Below are 15,802 nucleotides of genomic sequence, written 5' to 3'. Positions count from 1 at the left end.
AAAACTAGGAAAACTCGCGATTCTAATTTTCTTTTTACATTTCCCCAATCTTCTTGAGAGGGGAGTGGGGGATATTTGGATTTCATAAAAACAGTTGATAAACCAGCGAAAACCATGTCTCCTACATAAAAGCTGATAAATGATTTTGTTTTTGGTTCTCAACTGGTTTTTCTCATATGTAGGAAAAATGGTTCGAATTTGTATCGAATAGATTGTGCCCTTAGATCCACTTAATCTACACAAATGATTAGTCGGATAATGGGTTTGATATAAAGGAAATACGTAAGGAGTGTGATTCTAACTAAACACATTGTATAAATAAACAAGTTATCTATTTCCTCTGCCATTAACATTTATCGTCACTTTATGTTCTAAAAGTGTGAGCTCAGATATGTAAATAACCATTAAGCATTAAAGAAACACTCCAATTGGACTGAAATTTGACAGCATTTCTACCAGCTACACTTACCTGCAAGAACAAAAAACAGTGGTATTGATGGTAAACAACTATAACGTGTTTGTGAGGAATTGCAAGTCAATTACTCAGACAAAAGAAACTGTATGTATCCATCTCATTCGTGGGAGTTGAAACCCGGAAAAAAAAGGAGAATTGTAAATTATCTTTCACAAATGGTAGACTAGCTCTAGGTGAACTAGTTGTGCATTCAAAAGTCTGATATATACCACCGATCATGGATGTAACGATATACTTCGTATGTAGCTTGGCCGTTTATATCAGATGCATATCGATCATGGCGTGATATAAATTATAAAGGATATTTATACATAAATGAGTGGGTGAGTGATACCGATCCATGATATATAGTATATGGCAATATCAATAAGTAGTTCAATAGTAGCAGTGAAGGAGAACTATTTCCGTTATGGTTTAATCACCGATTCACCGGTTCCGTTATCATTATGACCTCGCGGCTTCTAGTGTTTTGTTCTTTACTAATTTCATCAGGAAAACGGTAGGTAGATGAGTTGCTTCGGTACATTCCTTGTTAAGATTTATAATGCATATAGATTGTACTCATGTTCCGTGAGTCTTGTAGAAGGACAAAATACGATAAAATAGGTAAGAAATATAGAAGAAATTGAGGACTTACCTGGGCCATAGTTCCAAGAGTGGTTCCCCTTTTTCGCATTTGGTTACGGATTCATGTATAAGTTCCCTAAGTTGTTTTGCTACCTCCTCCATGGGAAGGCATGCATCAACAATCTACATTTGATACAGGTAAAACTTTAGTAGAAAAACTGAAGTTAGGGTTGAAAATTTAAGTCCTCAGAAAAACCTTGTCCTAACAGAACCCACTAAAACAAATCTTTTTAAGTGGTTGGAGTAAGATTAAGGGGATCCGAATTCCAGCCCTAGATTTGAATTGCTCTGACAGAAATATTCATTTCATAACAATCCTTTTTCTTTCTCATTTGCCATATACGTTTTTTAGGTAACTCAAACTCAGATATGAATCAAGCAGAAGGTGGTGCATTTCAATTATTTCATTAGTAATTACGTTTTTTAGATCGCTTGAATGACTACTGATAGCTTAATTTAAGACTTTACCTTCCACGTGGAGTCCTGAAGGATCTCATACCGTTGCGCAACTTTCTTCTGGAATTCAAGTTGCTCGTATCTTTCACCTCCATAACCTCCTCTTTCTGCCGCTTTCTGAAATAATTTGAAATTTAAAAGAACAAATGACCATCGTCAAGAACTAAGTAACGTTTTGTAAGAAGTAACAAATTAAGAACTTATAAGTCTAGGTTTGTTATAGGCAATCAAATTTTGATAATGGATAAAGATGCCCACTGGGAGGGTAGGAGCAGACGAGCAGCAAGGACCCTGCTCTATACTTTCTTTACGTAGCTTATAAAATGGTAAGTAAAAGAAAAAATAATTTTACGAAGAATTACCTCCGGTGGTATGTCAAGGTACACTACTAGATCTGGAGCCAGCAATCCTCTTTCAGGACCCTGCAATAGAAAATGGTTGTATGGTAACTAATATGAAAGAAAGGTTCAACTCTTCTGGCTTCGAGCTTGTATTAACTACTAAGCTAGCATCACCTTACACCATTCAATATCAAGTCCCTTGGCAGATGAGAAAGCCACTCCAGAATATGAATAACGGTCTACAATAAGGGTTGTTCCACTCTTCAGCTTGCTCTCCATCAACGACCTGCAACCACGTGGTACTTGATTAAATATACATTCGCTAACTGATTTAGGTGCTTGTGTGCCTTACATAACTTTCACAGACCGACCCTTGCGAGCCAAATAAATCCATGTTCTAACCTACGCCTTATTCTGTTACTGGGTCAGCAAAATGAACCTTTTTATGCCATTCAAAAGTCACTCAAGCCCTATGATTAGTTAAGGCATGTTTATCAGATCATTTCGAAGATAAAAGAGACATCTGAAATATTAAAGTTGATTTAAATCATAATTCGTACCAGTGAATATAAATTATAATTAAAACAATATGAATCGATGTAGCAGGTTTTTGAATGGAGATACAGAGAAAGATAAAACAGGCCCAATATGCCCTACAGCAATTAATATGAAAAGTTGCAAATCATTTAGCCATGAAGTTGTTTGCCCAGATTCAAATCATGACATATCCATATCTAACTTAGACAAGCATCTGAGTTTGAACATGGTTGAGAAGTCAGATCATACGTGTGAGAAGAGCGCCCTCATTCAGTAAATTGGGTGATGATGTTGAATTTTATCTACAGAATTTGTACTAATAAGAGGAAAGGAGGGTTGGGTATAAAGAAGCTAAGGATCATGAACCAGGCTTTGCTAATAAAATGGATTTGGAGGTTCGATCATGAAATTAGCAACTTATGGAGAGAGGTAGTGGGGGACAAGTATGGTACGAACCCGGATAATTGGGCGGCTATTGTCAAACACTCTTCTTTCGGTTGTGGGGTTTGGAAAGGTCTTCATGGTCTCCTGAGTAAATTTCGTAACATGTCTAGATGGGAAATTAGCAATGGTAACTCGGTTAGTTTCTGGTCAGATGTGTGGGTGGGATCTTTGCCTCTAAAGGATCGCTTCCCTTCGGTTTTTCAGGTGGCGACCGATAAGAAGGCGAACGTTCACAAGATGTATAATCAGGAGCGCCAGAGTTGGGAGATCAATGTCAGGAGACCTCTCAACGATTGGGAAGTGACGTCGTATGTGGAGTTGTTGGAGCTGCTTCAAGCGGTAAAGTTGGATCAGGATCCAGATCGAAGGGTCTGGATTAACGACTCTAAGGACGAGATGTCGGTTAAGCACTGCTATGATCGGTTAGACTCGGATACTCAAATCATAACTCCAACTCTAGCCAAAGTGCTGAGGAGAAGGTTAATCCCTCCAAGGGTTGGATTTATGCTTTGGGTAACTTTTATCGACAAAATCCCGACGATAGACTCTCTTCGTCGGAGGGGGTTTCAGATCCCAAGCCGCTGCATTATGTGCAAGGAACAGGAGGAATCAAGCGCTCATTATTTTTGCACTGCAAAGTAGCTCAGGGTTTGTGGTCCTATTTTCTGGAGTCGGTGAAGGTCCAGTGGTGTATGCCGAGCTCCCCAAGTTTATGCCTCAGGCAATGGGAAGAAGCACCGAAACCCAAGGTCAAGAGGGAGATTTGGAACCTCGTTCCAGTGGCGATAATTTGGTGCATTTGGAAGGACCGTAACAATAAGATTTTTAAAGACGCAAATATCAACTCTAGCCTAGATGTGGAAGATGTCAAAGCATGTATTTTGATTTGGGCGAAATGTTTGCCGAAGTATCGTCATGTCTCGTTTAATGATGTAGTTCGAAATTGGGAGGCATGGATCTCGTGAGGGATTCATTTGTACTACCCTTTGTATAGCTCTTTTTCGTTTTAATATTAATTCAAATTTTCAAAAAAAATCTTAAGACTATCTACATCAGAAATAAAGTTCGAAATATATGAAGATTTAAAAGAGCGTCTTTATCTATCTACTTTTTGTATTTAACATTCCTCTCCAATAATCTGGTTGGTTCATGGTTATAGACTTATAGTGGTGGTGGTGGTGGTCGTGCATTAGTCGTGCCTTCTCTCTATCTGATCTTTTTGGCATATACTAATTTTACTAAAAGGATCTAAACTCAGAACCTTGGAGATGGAATTTTATAAAAGTAACTTGTTCTGCATATACAATTATAACATACCTTTTCTCCCAACGATTTGCACTAAACAGTAGATGGATTGTTTGGTCATCCAATTGAGATTTGTTGGTTAGATAGGAAGATATCATTTGTCCAACACATGTATTTCTGTCTGGGAATCGCCATAACTCAACAGATAACCCTTGCCCTTCTAAGTATGAGAGTAATCCACTAGCTTGTGATGTCTTCCCGCTCCGGTCTAGACCTTCTAGAACAACCAAGGCGCCTCTTGTCTCAATATTGGAACTCATTTGGACTTTCCTAATAAAACTCTTGCTAGAAAAGTGCAAATGGGACTTCAATGACCTCAATGAACGAGGGCTTGCTAGTGCTCTGCAATTTCTAGAAAAGAAAAAAGGTTATTCAGACAATTGCATCAAACAGAAAATGGCCTTTGTTCGCAATTTAACTAATTGTATCAAAAGTGTCACTTCCTCAAACAAAGCTTTTCTGTTAGCGTGTTGACTCTTAATGCCTCCTATTGATATACAAGAGCAAACAAATTACCTAGGGATGTAACGACTTACAAAAACTTCGCAATTGAAGATGTGCACGCATGTGTCATATCCCTTCAAAACTCTGGCTAGAATCCTAAAAGTGCAACAAGAAAAATAAGTCCCTTGTCAGGGAGTTACGACAAATCTAAATTTTCTTAAATTTATCTTTGATATCTAGTTTTTATATTGTGCTCTGAAGATAAGGCGATAAAAGGTATAAGCAACTCGGAAAAGAAATCCTTGGTACAGAGAAACAAACAACACAAAGTTTGTTACTTTCCTATGATAATCATAAACTGCACGTGTCTGGCAAACAGAAGACTTACTGGTCCTTGTCTCACATTCAATTTTCTAAACAAAAGGATTTTTCTAAGTTCTTATTGAGCAAACAAATATTATGCATTCCTTGGTAAAAAAGAGTAGCGTTCAAACCTATAACCCTTTGATGTTACTTAATCGAACTCTTTCAGTGAACGGCATGGTACATTTTCTTTGTTCCATACTCACGGCATCTTAGTGTTGCACTTTCATCAAAATGGTTACACATTGTACATAATGCTGGAAGTGGTATCGAGACGTAGTATCAGTGATAACACAATCCAGATCGCTAAGATGGTAATATTATGACCACACAAATATCACAAATTTGCTAAGTTTCCAAAGTAAAGGCCGTCGGTAGAAATCTCAGTGGTAAAAATATTTCTCTTCTCAGTTTTGAGCACTGGATATACAACAACCATGATATCAGACTATTGAAAATTGATATGAAGTTGTAACATAATAAAAATAGCTAACTTCAAAACAATTTATGCTAAAGCAACAATTGCATTCCCGTATTCACCCTAACTCGTTTAAAACAACAACCAGCTGCATTATTGCGACAGAAAATGAAATACAAAACCCAATTTCTTTAAGAAAAATGTAGAAATTAGTCTGAAATCTCAATTAAGAATTGGGATTTTGTTTTCACACGTAGTTCCGGAAACGCAGATTAGGTTGTCTGAATTGAAATGGGTATTTTTACAAAGTTGTGTCCTTTTTGTTGATTATTGTACATCAAGATGAATAATTTTATGTCAATAGCAATTGGGTCTCAATTTACATAACCTCTAGATCAGGTCATGGAATCAAAATCCTAATTTCAGAACTAACGAAATTTCACATGTAAAAAAGGAAACCTAATAAGGAGTAGATTTAACTAGAAAAGTAACCAACAATATGCAAGAAATGCAGATAAATCTTTATTTGGACGCATATCTTCTAGGGTTTACTGGGAATAAGTACTACTGATATCTATGGAAGAAGAGAGACAGAGAGAATAGCGTACCTTGGTTCGCAGAGGCGAGAGAGCGGGAAGAATCACTATCCAAGTAAATAAAATTGAGCGGGAACAATAGGAATATAGGTTTTGGGTCTTCCGGAAATTTTCACTTTTTCCAATGATCAAAAACTTCTAGGTCGGGATCTTTTGAAACTGAGGGCTGAGATTTCTTTCCCAACTTCAGGTTTGGATCTCTCAATTCTCAAGTGGGATTATGATGCATATCTTAACAAAAAAAAAAAAAAAAAAAAAGGCCAGCGCTTTGGGGAAAGCTAAATAGTTTCCGGGGTATGAAGACTTGGTCAAAAATTGGTCAATTTTGTTTGACAATTTTATTTAGAGGGAAAGCAAAATAGCTTCTCCACCTCAGCTCTCTCTCTTCTCCGATTAGGTCGCCGGCCGGAAAATGAAAAAAAAAAAAATTCACTCACTCTCTCTCTCTAGAAACTCCGGCGAAGGGGTTTCCCTTCGCCGGAGTTCCGGTCTGTTCTTCAACTGGTCTGTTCTTCAACCGGATCTGTTGAAGAACAGACCGGAACTCCGGCGAAGGGAAACCCCTTCGCCGGAGTTTCTAAAGAGAGAGAGTGAGTGAAATTTTTTTTTTTTCATGGTCGCCCGCCGGAAAGAGAGAGAAGATGAGGTGGAGAGAGAAGATGAGGTGGAGGGAGGTGAGGGGGAGAGTTTTTTTATTTTGAACCATATTCCCCATAAAATATGTTTCCCCGAAAACTTTTCAAAATTTTTGCATATTCCCTTTAAAATTTCACACCCCGGAAACTATTTAGCTTTCCCCAAAGCGCTGGCAAAAAAAAAAAAAGTGACCTAAGAGGAGAAATGATCTTTCTTTTGTTTTTTTTTTTTGTTGAAATAGTGATCTTTCTTTTGTTGATGAAAGAAGGAGAAATTCATCTTGATATTTGTAGGGTTTAGAGATAGGAATACTACTCACGAGATAATTGTAGGTAGGGAAGTTTGCGCCTCCTCAAATTGTTATTGGGACCTCCCAAGACTAAATTGACTCGTTTAATTGGAGTGGACCACTAATGGTTATAGGCGTCTCCCTTATAAAAAACTTCAAGAGGAGGTTAATCTCACCCACGTTATTCTCTCTTCATCCAAACCCTAAATCTTCCAAAAACTCGCATCTCCACGCACTTCAATCTTGCACCGGAATCACCTCCACACTCCGACACCAACCAGCTTTGAAACGGGCTAGTACTACTGAAATTTTCACATAATTTATTGTGTTCACGTGTTCCTTTTCTAAGTAATAGACGTACCTCAACAAAAAAAACAAGCATGGATGAAGAAAATCTCAAACAATTTGGGGAAACATCAAAGGAGCCCGTCCAACCGATTTATGTTGATGATTCAATTTCTAAAGAGCTATGTAAACAACACCTAACAAATTATTAAATATATGAAGGTGAATAGTTGATTGTTTTATGATGAAATTTTTTTCAAACACGAAGCCCAATTCGGCCTGGTCTAGTACCGAACTCTGTCAAAATTCGACGACTTCCCAGCTTTGGCTGTCATGAGGAATCAAACCCTCATTCTCTTTCTTACTTCCTCCCTCTGACGTCTTTCACTCTCAGTAGGAGGAACAAGAAATACAACTTATTAAAAATTCATGGTAGAAATAAAGAATAAACTAGAGACAACAGAAAATGGTGAGGTCAGGCTGGTTAAATAACACAATATCGGTGAGATCGAGCAGAAAAACAGTTACACATGGCCTCAATTCATGAAAAACATAGTAGTAAAATCATATAAGACAATAACAACACTTCAGAATAATTAACTATATCGCTAGTACTCTCTTTATAAGAGTTGAATTGTGAACCCTACTAATAAAGTATCAACTCGTTCATTAACAGTAACTTAAAAAAATTGATTTAATTGAATCGAGCAGAAATCACACTTTTCCGGTCTGGTAGCACCGAACACAAATTTTAACAAAAAAAAAACCAAAATCATCCAAAACTTTCTGATAAAACCTAATATAATGAAGGGCAACAAAAGATTCTAAATAGAAATTTAGAACAACAACACAAAATTCAAGTCCATTAAAAAAAAAAAAAAAAATCGAATTTTGGCTTTACCTGAAAATCTATGGTTCAGAGCAACCAAAGTCTTTCTTTCTTCTGATTCACAGACGATTTTTCTTCTCGAATCTTAGGATTGATATCGGCTTCAATTACATAACTAAACCTTGTTAGATCTTTAGGATTAGGGTGTAAGTTTTAGAGAGACAGAGAAATTGGAAATAATTTTGAAGTAAATGAAAGAGGGAAAAAGAAGGGGGTTCTGCCTTCAGTTTGTGTTTTAGACGACAAAAGGGCCTAACGGGGTTACAAGTTCCCTTAGGTCAAACTGTTAGTAGGAGGTGCCGTTTTGGTAGGGGGCGCTTATCAAGATGGTGTGACATTTGAGGGGCTCCGGTAGCGGGGAGGTGATGCAGCGCGTAGTGGGCAAGAGATAAAAAGTATAGAGATCGCTCCTCTATGATTGATTAAATCAAACAAAATTTTATTCAATAAACTAAGCTCCCTTAACAATGAACATAAAAGGCCTATTTATAAGCTTCAAACCCTAAAATAATAGAAGTCTAAAATTACTAAAACTCTAAAATTTCGAGAATCTAAAAACTACTTAAAATTAGGAAAACAACCAAAATTGAGGAACTACTAAAAACTAAGAAAATAACCAAAACTAGGAAACTGTTAAAACTATGAAATCTTCTCTAAAGCAACTAATATTATGAAACTACTAAAACTATGAAAATATATAACTAATAAACTCCTAAAAGTAGAAAATCTCCCCCTAGGTCATCCAATCCTTGACTTGTCACGACCACACTTAACATAAAATTTTAATGTTATTTTGTCAGTTGCATCATCCTCCCCGGGTTGGACAGAATTCGACCTCAAATTTAAATCGTCCTTGTCCGAATCATCTCTAGAATATGGTAATAAATCTTTGACATTAAAACCATCTGAGGAGTGCACATCACTTAGCAATTTTAGACGATAAGCATTTGGATTAATTTTTTTAAAATATCTCTAGTGGTCCGATTTTCCTTGTAGATAACTTGTTATTTTCGCCCACTAGAAATTTTTCTTTGGTTAAACATTCAGATTAATTTCTTCACATAAAACATTCGAGCACTCCAGTTGTGGGAGTCCATGAACCATTTGTTTTTCCTTTAGAGTTTTAAGGCCTCCAAAGCTTAAGTGACCATACCGACAATGCCAAAGATGATCCATATTTTGTGTTGGAGTAAGAAAACAATGCTGATCTTGAGGTTCAATTGTAGCAAGAAGGATAAACATCCTATTAAGAGACATTGTCGTTTCGATAATAAGACCTCTTTAGGGTGATAAACCTTGCACTTGTTACGTTTGAACACAATAGTTAAATCTTTCTCCTGTAATTGACCAATACTTAAGAGATTATTTTTTAATTCAGGAATATAAAATACCTCTGTAATAATTTGTGACACATGATTAACTTGGAGATGTATGCTGCCTTTTTCCATTACACTGATGCTGGAGTTGTCACCAAGCTTCACTAATTTCCGAAAGTTCTCATCAAGTTCGGAAAAGAATTCCTTGCTCCTGCACATGTAATTACTACAACCCGAGTCTGAGAACCATGCTGTTTCGTTTGGTTCTTTCTCAATATGAGCCATGAGAAGAAGTAATTCTTTCATACTGCTATCAATTTCTGGACTCCTATGTTCTGATTTCTGGACCATCATTGGTTCTGATTTCTGCATCATCTCTTCAACATTTACATATGCCATCAACAACAATGGTTCAGAGGTTTCTGCATAATGGGCTCGTGACTCATTTTCTTTACCCTTCTTTGGGCATTCAGATTGGAAGTGACCTAGTTCGTGACAATAAAAACATTCAACAAATGATTTATCAAAACCTTGTCTCCCACGCCATCGTCCTCGTCCTCGGTAAGTACCTTCACCACGACCTGGCTTACCAACATTGTAGTCATAGCTGACCTTTAATGCTTGTTCCTCTATAATATGTGCTTGCATACGTTGTTAATGAACTAATAGACTACTTTGTAGTTCGTCAATAGACATACTGTCCAAATCTTTAGATTCTTTAATAGAACACGCCACATAATCAAATTTTGTGGTCATAGAGCGTAGGATCTTTTCAATAACAGTAACATCATTCAACATTTCACCATGGAATTGCATTTTGTTAGCAATAGTGAGAGTTCGAATAAAATAATCAGAAATCATCTCACTTTCCTTCATATGAAGGATTTCAAAATCTTTGCGAAGGGCTTGCAGTTGTGCTCGTTTAACCCTTGCATTCCCTTGAAACTTTTTCTTCATGGAATCCCAGATTCCCTTTGAAGTTTCCTTATCCAAAATAGTCTCAAGGATCGAACGGTCGATGGCCTGAAAGATACAGTTCTTTGCTCGTAAGTCCTTCAACCTCCGGTCAGCGATTTCCTTCTTTTGTTCATCCGAGAGACTTGCATCCTCAGCTGTAGCAGAGATTTGATTCTCAACGACATGGCAATATTCTTTGGAGCGAAGAAAATTCTCCATTAACATGCTCTAGTGATCGTAGTGCCCATTAATTCGAGGTATTGCTGGTTGAACGAAGTTATTTTCTGTCGTCATCTTTAGCTGCGGCTACAAGATCTGAATAAGAAAAGAAAAAAATCTGGTGTAGGTCCAACTTAGCTCTGGTACCAATTGTTGAGTAGGAGAACACTGTGTTTATTCAATAACCAAAATGGCTATATATATAGCCGTTAACAAGAGAAAATGAAAGCGAAATAAGCTGATATTCCATAACAACGTGGGTTATAGCCAAGACTAAGTCAGTACCCTGATATTCAGGGATTATTCATAAACAGAAATTCAAATACTAGGTCAACTAAACCATTTGTAACACGTCAGACTATTTTTCAAAAAATTTCGCATTTTCCGAGAATTTTTTGGTGGCAATTCTGTAAATTTATGAAAAGTACACAGTCTGATAGGAGGCGTGTCAGATTATTTTTCAGAAATTTTCGATTTTTCCGAGAATTTCGATGACCGTTTTGTAAATTTCGAAAAGCAGAAGGGTGTTTCGGAAATTCCACCCCTAGTTGGACCTACCCCTCATTCTTTACATGCAGTGGGTCTGATACATATTGTTGGGGGTGGTAATGGTCAAAAATCGTGTTAGGCCCACTTCGTCTAAATGTCGCCTGGACCGAGCCTACTTCGAATAAATATCACTTGGGTCTAACCCACTCGCCTACTAGTTGGACACTCTCCAACGTGGAATTCGACCCGCTAGAGGACCAAATAGCTCTAAGCCCTTATGAACGTCCATCTATAAGAAGAACGACCCATCGAAAGTAACAATACTCCAAGCACCCCTTGGTCGCCCTCAACCGAGCATGTCGGTTACCGAGTCAATCTCAACTCCGGAGACCTCGCCACGTACTCATTTGACGAAGTCGCTCTAAAACCCCATGTCGCCTTAAGTACCGTTAGGCGATCTCAGACTACGAAGGGTTTAAAGTCGAGGCGGCGTAATTGTACGATCGAGTTACTCTAGGCGACAGATCGACGGCAAAAAACGAGTCTCCCTTTGGGTTTGGGGTCACGCTCGACCCCAATTATTTCGGATCAGATAGACTCCACGAGTCCATCAGTCACCTATAAATAGAAGGAGACTCAGAATCCAAAGGCAGGGAATACCGACTAGAAAATTACTGAATACTCTTCTCTCTCTCACACATTTAGTATCTCTGATCAGTGCTCTAGACGATAATCGACTTTCGAATTCCAGTAGACCTGAAAGATAATCTTCTAGAGAATCACTCTAGACGACAATATTATACATTCAAGCTCCATCACTCTGGAAGTCCTTCTAAAGTCTCTGCTACATCTCACTTCTCCATTACACAGAATCTCCGATCGAGACGACCTCTCGACCTGCTCCAGGAGACCAATCCGATCAACTATCCAGTAGACCTGAAGGATAATCTTCTAGAGGATCACTCTAGACGACAATATTATACCTTCAAGCTTCATCACTCTGGAAGTCCTTCTAAAGTCTCTGCTACATCTCACTTCTCCATTACACAGAATCTCCGATTGGGACGACCTCTCGACTTGCTCCAGGAGACCAATCCGACCAACTATCCCGTAGAGTCGAAGCTCCGGCCACTCTACGAGTCGAGCCATCCTCCGACGATACAACAAGGTGACACCCTCAACAATCAATCGACTTATATTTATTTCACTTATAATTTGCTGACTTGACCATCGGAGTGCCCTTGGCAAGACACCATCCCAGTGTCCCCAAGACTTCACGGTTTCTGCTCATTTTTGTCTGTCTACAGGTCCAACAAGAACTTCGTCCGTCTCGAGGTCTAAAGTCCAAGTTGTCGGTGGCCCACCAATCGACGATATATTAATTGTGTGATTTTCTACCGTCCACTGTTTGGCACCCACCGTGGGGCCCCTTCAACTAACATCTCAAACGATCAATGGAAGAAGGAATGGTAGCCTCACCAAACGATGTCTCGACCCAGATCGCCGAACTAACAGCTTAGATGCGAGAAAACTCCCAAAAGTTTAAAGCCTTGGAGGAGGAGAATGCTCTGGTTCGAGCAGAAAACCAACTACTTCAAGAAAAAGTTACTGAACTCGCCATGGTGTATCCAACAGGACCTAGGTTTCGAACTCCAGCCAAGCCGATGCAATCCTTGGTGACTCCTGAAGCAGGAAACTCCTCCAGCCAACCAACCGTCCAATCTGGCACCATTGGCGTCTCGATTTCTAATCCAGTGACTAATACTACGACTCCGGCAGCGACGTAATTATCATCTTTCCAAAGCTTAGCTCAAACCAATCAACAATCGCAGTCGATAACTGCCCCTCTTTTCTCATCCTCATTTATTGCTCCTACTTTACTACCTACTAGTGTACCCTTTAGTCTGTTAACTGATGGTCTGCACTCTGGCTTTGCAGGAACCCCCTTGGAGCAGGCGATGGCTAAAAAATTGGCGGAGATGGAGGCTCTGATCACTCGCATTCCAGGAGTCCCAACCCCCCTTAGAAAGAGTCTACCACAGAGTTATGCAGACTCCCCTTTCGTCGACGCCATCGCCTTAGTGGAGATGTCGAGGAAATTTTCATTCCCAAGTATGAGAATGTATGATGGCACCTCAGATCCAGACGACCATATTGCATCCTACAAGCAAAGGATTCACTGCAGCCATACCAAGGGACCTTAGAGAGGCTTGCATGTGCAAAAGCTTCGGGTCGAGCCTCATTGGTCCAGCTCTCCAGTGGTACGCCAACCTGCCGAACAACTCCATCGCCTCATTTGCCCAGCTGACAGACACGTTCGTTGAACAGTTCGCGAGTAGTAAGAACTTAGAGAAGCTCTCTGGAGACCTTTACCGACTTAGCCAGAGGCGAGGTGAACCACTTAAAGATTATGTAGGGAGGTTCAACAGAGAGAAAGTCTCGATCCCCTATTGCAACCAAGAGACGGCAGTGGATGCATTTAGAAAAGGGCTACTTCCAGACAACGAACTCTACAAAGAACTAACCAAGTTCAACTGCAACACTGTGGATGATGTCCTCGCTCGAGCTTGGGTAGCGATCCGTTGGGAAGAAGACAAGTACCATCAAAACGGACACTACCATAGGGATGAGCTATCTGGAGAGCGTCATTTGAGGCGAACAGATCGCAGATCAGAGGGTAGACACTTAGAGCCCTACACTACCTCAAGGCGACCTCAAACCCGAGACGACATGAAACCACTTGGTCCACCAAGGCGAACTGCTGAATGAACCTGTCACACCAGAGTTTCTGAGTACAACTTGAGCATCGAGCCAGCTGAGTAGTAGGGCAAGGTGGGCAAACTACGAGTTGAAGATGGACTCAACATTAATAAGAGTTGGAATGTGCATACCTAAAGTTGTACTGTTTTTAAATTCTAATTTTTTTTATTACATTTCATCTTGAATAAACTTACTGACTTAAGCATCGGAGAGAATCCTCTAGCTCGATTTTTTGCAGGTTAGAGCATCTTACCCAGACAAACAGACGTCTCGCCAGAGGTGTATCTCTAACCTTCTAAAATTCTACCTCAAAAGTTTACACTGTCTTAAAAACTCTACTTAGTAACTTTTGTACTGGAGGGTCGATGATTCCACCATCAACCTCCCCTCTTACCCAATCGCAGAGCGACTACACACGACCGGGGGACAAGCATGGCTGGAAAAACACCCCCATCATCCACCAACTTTAGTCGACTCGAAAGATAACAGTCTGGAAAAGTTGATTCAACTTCTAGACCGAAAGGCGTGAAACATTCTCCACCTCCAGTCAGTGGCACAAGAACTGCCAATGACCCCCTGGAAGCACGAAACAAACCAAACCATTCTCGAGTCTTGCACAATCCTAGACTCCATACAAGGTTAAGCAACTTCGTCTCAACTTCCATACGCGCAACAGGAAGTATTGAATGTATTCACCCCTTACTTCTATCCTTTCGTTTATTGGTAGGACATTACTGACTTCGGCGTCGGAGGGTTGATGGCGCTGCCATTGACCATCATTTTTATGTGTGCAGGCCTGCATTAGCTCATGGACAAGAAGGAGAAGCACAACCTTCACCCATCCACTAAAGCTAACCGACTGATATTCAGCCTAAGCCCAGAAAACTATGTTTCCACACTTAGGCTGGGGGGATAAATGATGCCTAAAATGCAAGCTTGAACTCCCTAATAGCCAGAGGGACACTAGAGCTATAACCTCAAACTTCAGACGAAGAACATAAGACTTCGACGAAAAACTAAAACTTTCTAGAAGTTTATTGTCGCTTCAACGTGGGTTATAGCCAAGACTAAGTCAGTACCCTGATATTCAGGGATTATTCATAACAGAAATTCAAATACTAAGTCAACTAAACCATTTGTAATACGTCAGACTATTTTTTAAAAATTTTGCATTTTCCGGGTATTTTTCGGTGGCAATTCTGTAAATTTATGGAAAATACACAATCTGATGGGAGGCGTGTCAGATTATTTTTCAGAAATTTTTCGATTTTTCCGAGAATTTTCGATGACCGTTTTTTAAATTTCGAAAAGAAGAAGGGTGTTTCGGAAATTCCACCCCCAGCTAGACCTACCCCTCATTCTTTATCTGCAGTGGGTCTGATACATATTGTTGGGGTGGTAATGGTCAAAAATCGTGTTAAGCCCACTTCGTCTAAATGTCGCCTGGACCGAGCCTACTTCGAATAAATATCACTTGGGTCCAACCGACTCGCCTACTAGTTGGACACTCTCCAACGTGGAATTCGACCCGCTAGAGGATCAAATAGCTCTAAGCCCTTATGAACGTCCATCTATAAAAAGAACGACCCATCGAAAGTAACAATACTCCAAGCACCCCTTGGTCGCCCTCAACCGAGCCTGTCGGTTACCGAGTCAATCTCAACTCCGGAGACCTCGCTACGTACTCATTTGACGAAGTCGGTCTAAAACCCCACGTCGCCTTAAGTACCGTTAGGCGATCTCAGACTACGAAGGGTTTAAAGTCGAGGCGGCGTAATCGTACGATCGAGTTACTCTAGGCGACAGATCGACGGCAAAGAACGAGTCTCCCTTAGGGTTTGGGGTCACCCTCGACCCCAATTATTTCGGATCTGATAGACTCCATGATGGGTCATCGATAATGGCTAAAATCAAGAGATTCAAACTCATCAACTTCAGCATTGTCGATTTGGTCTT

The 15,802-nt window shown here is 39.7% G+C and overlaps 2 protein-coding genes across 5 annotated transcripts; one reads left to right on the top strand and one right to left on the bottom strand.

The window, feature by feature from the left end:
• Nucleotides 1-292: 292 nt before the first annotated feature.
• Nucleotides 293-6,252, bottom strand: ZEU1 (P-loop containing nucleoside triphosphate hydrolases superfamily protein). 4 transcript variants are annotated; one of them, XM_086653973.1, is made up of 8 exons: nt 6,019-6,252; nt 4,722-4,785; nt 4,198-4,536; nt 2,074-2,185; nt 1,921-1,980; nt 1,571-1,675; nt 1,113-1,225; nt 293-469 (listed from the first exon to the last, which is right to left on the bottom strand). In XM_086653973.1, the coding sequence occupies exons 2-8, from the start codon at nt 4,757-4,759 to the stop codon at nt 466-468; spliced, it is 771 nt and encodes a 256-aa protein (XP_086510099.1). In that variant the 5' UTR covers nt 4,760-4,785; nt 6,019-6,252; the 3' UTR covers nt 293-465. The 4 variants fall into 4 exon arrangements, with proteins under 4 accessions (XP_086510099.1, XP_086510101.1, XP_086510102.1 ...); XM_086653975.1 differs by having other exon boundaries at nt 4,702-4,785; nt 6,019-6,151; XM_086653976.1 differs by lacking the exon at nt 4,722-4,785 and having other exon boundaries at nt 6,019-6,151.
• Nucleotides 6,253-13,213: 6,961 nt separating this feature from the next.
• Nucleotides 13,214-13,855, top strand: LOC147567351 (uncharacterized). Its single transcript, XM_086657406.1, has one exon. The coding sequence runs from the start codon at nt 13,214-13,216 to the stop codon at nt 13,853-13,855; it is 642 nt and encodes a 213-aa protein (XP_086513532.1).
• The last annotated feature ends 1,947 nt before the right edge of the window (nt 13,856-15,802 follow it).

The sequence above is a fragment of the Eschscholzia californica genome, unplaced genomic scaffold (assembly GCF_041429995.1).
Source record: "Eschscholzia californica isolate CP2 unplaced genomic scaffold, dmEscCali1.0.p SCAF_1, whole genome shotgun sequence".
NCBI lineage: Eukaryota > Viridiplantae > Streptophyta > Magnoliopsida > Ranunculales > Papaveraceae > Eschscholzia > Eschscholzia californica.
This window is presented reverse-complemented; position numbering and strand designations above follow the sequence as displayed.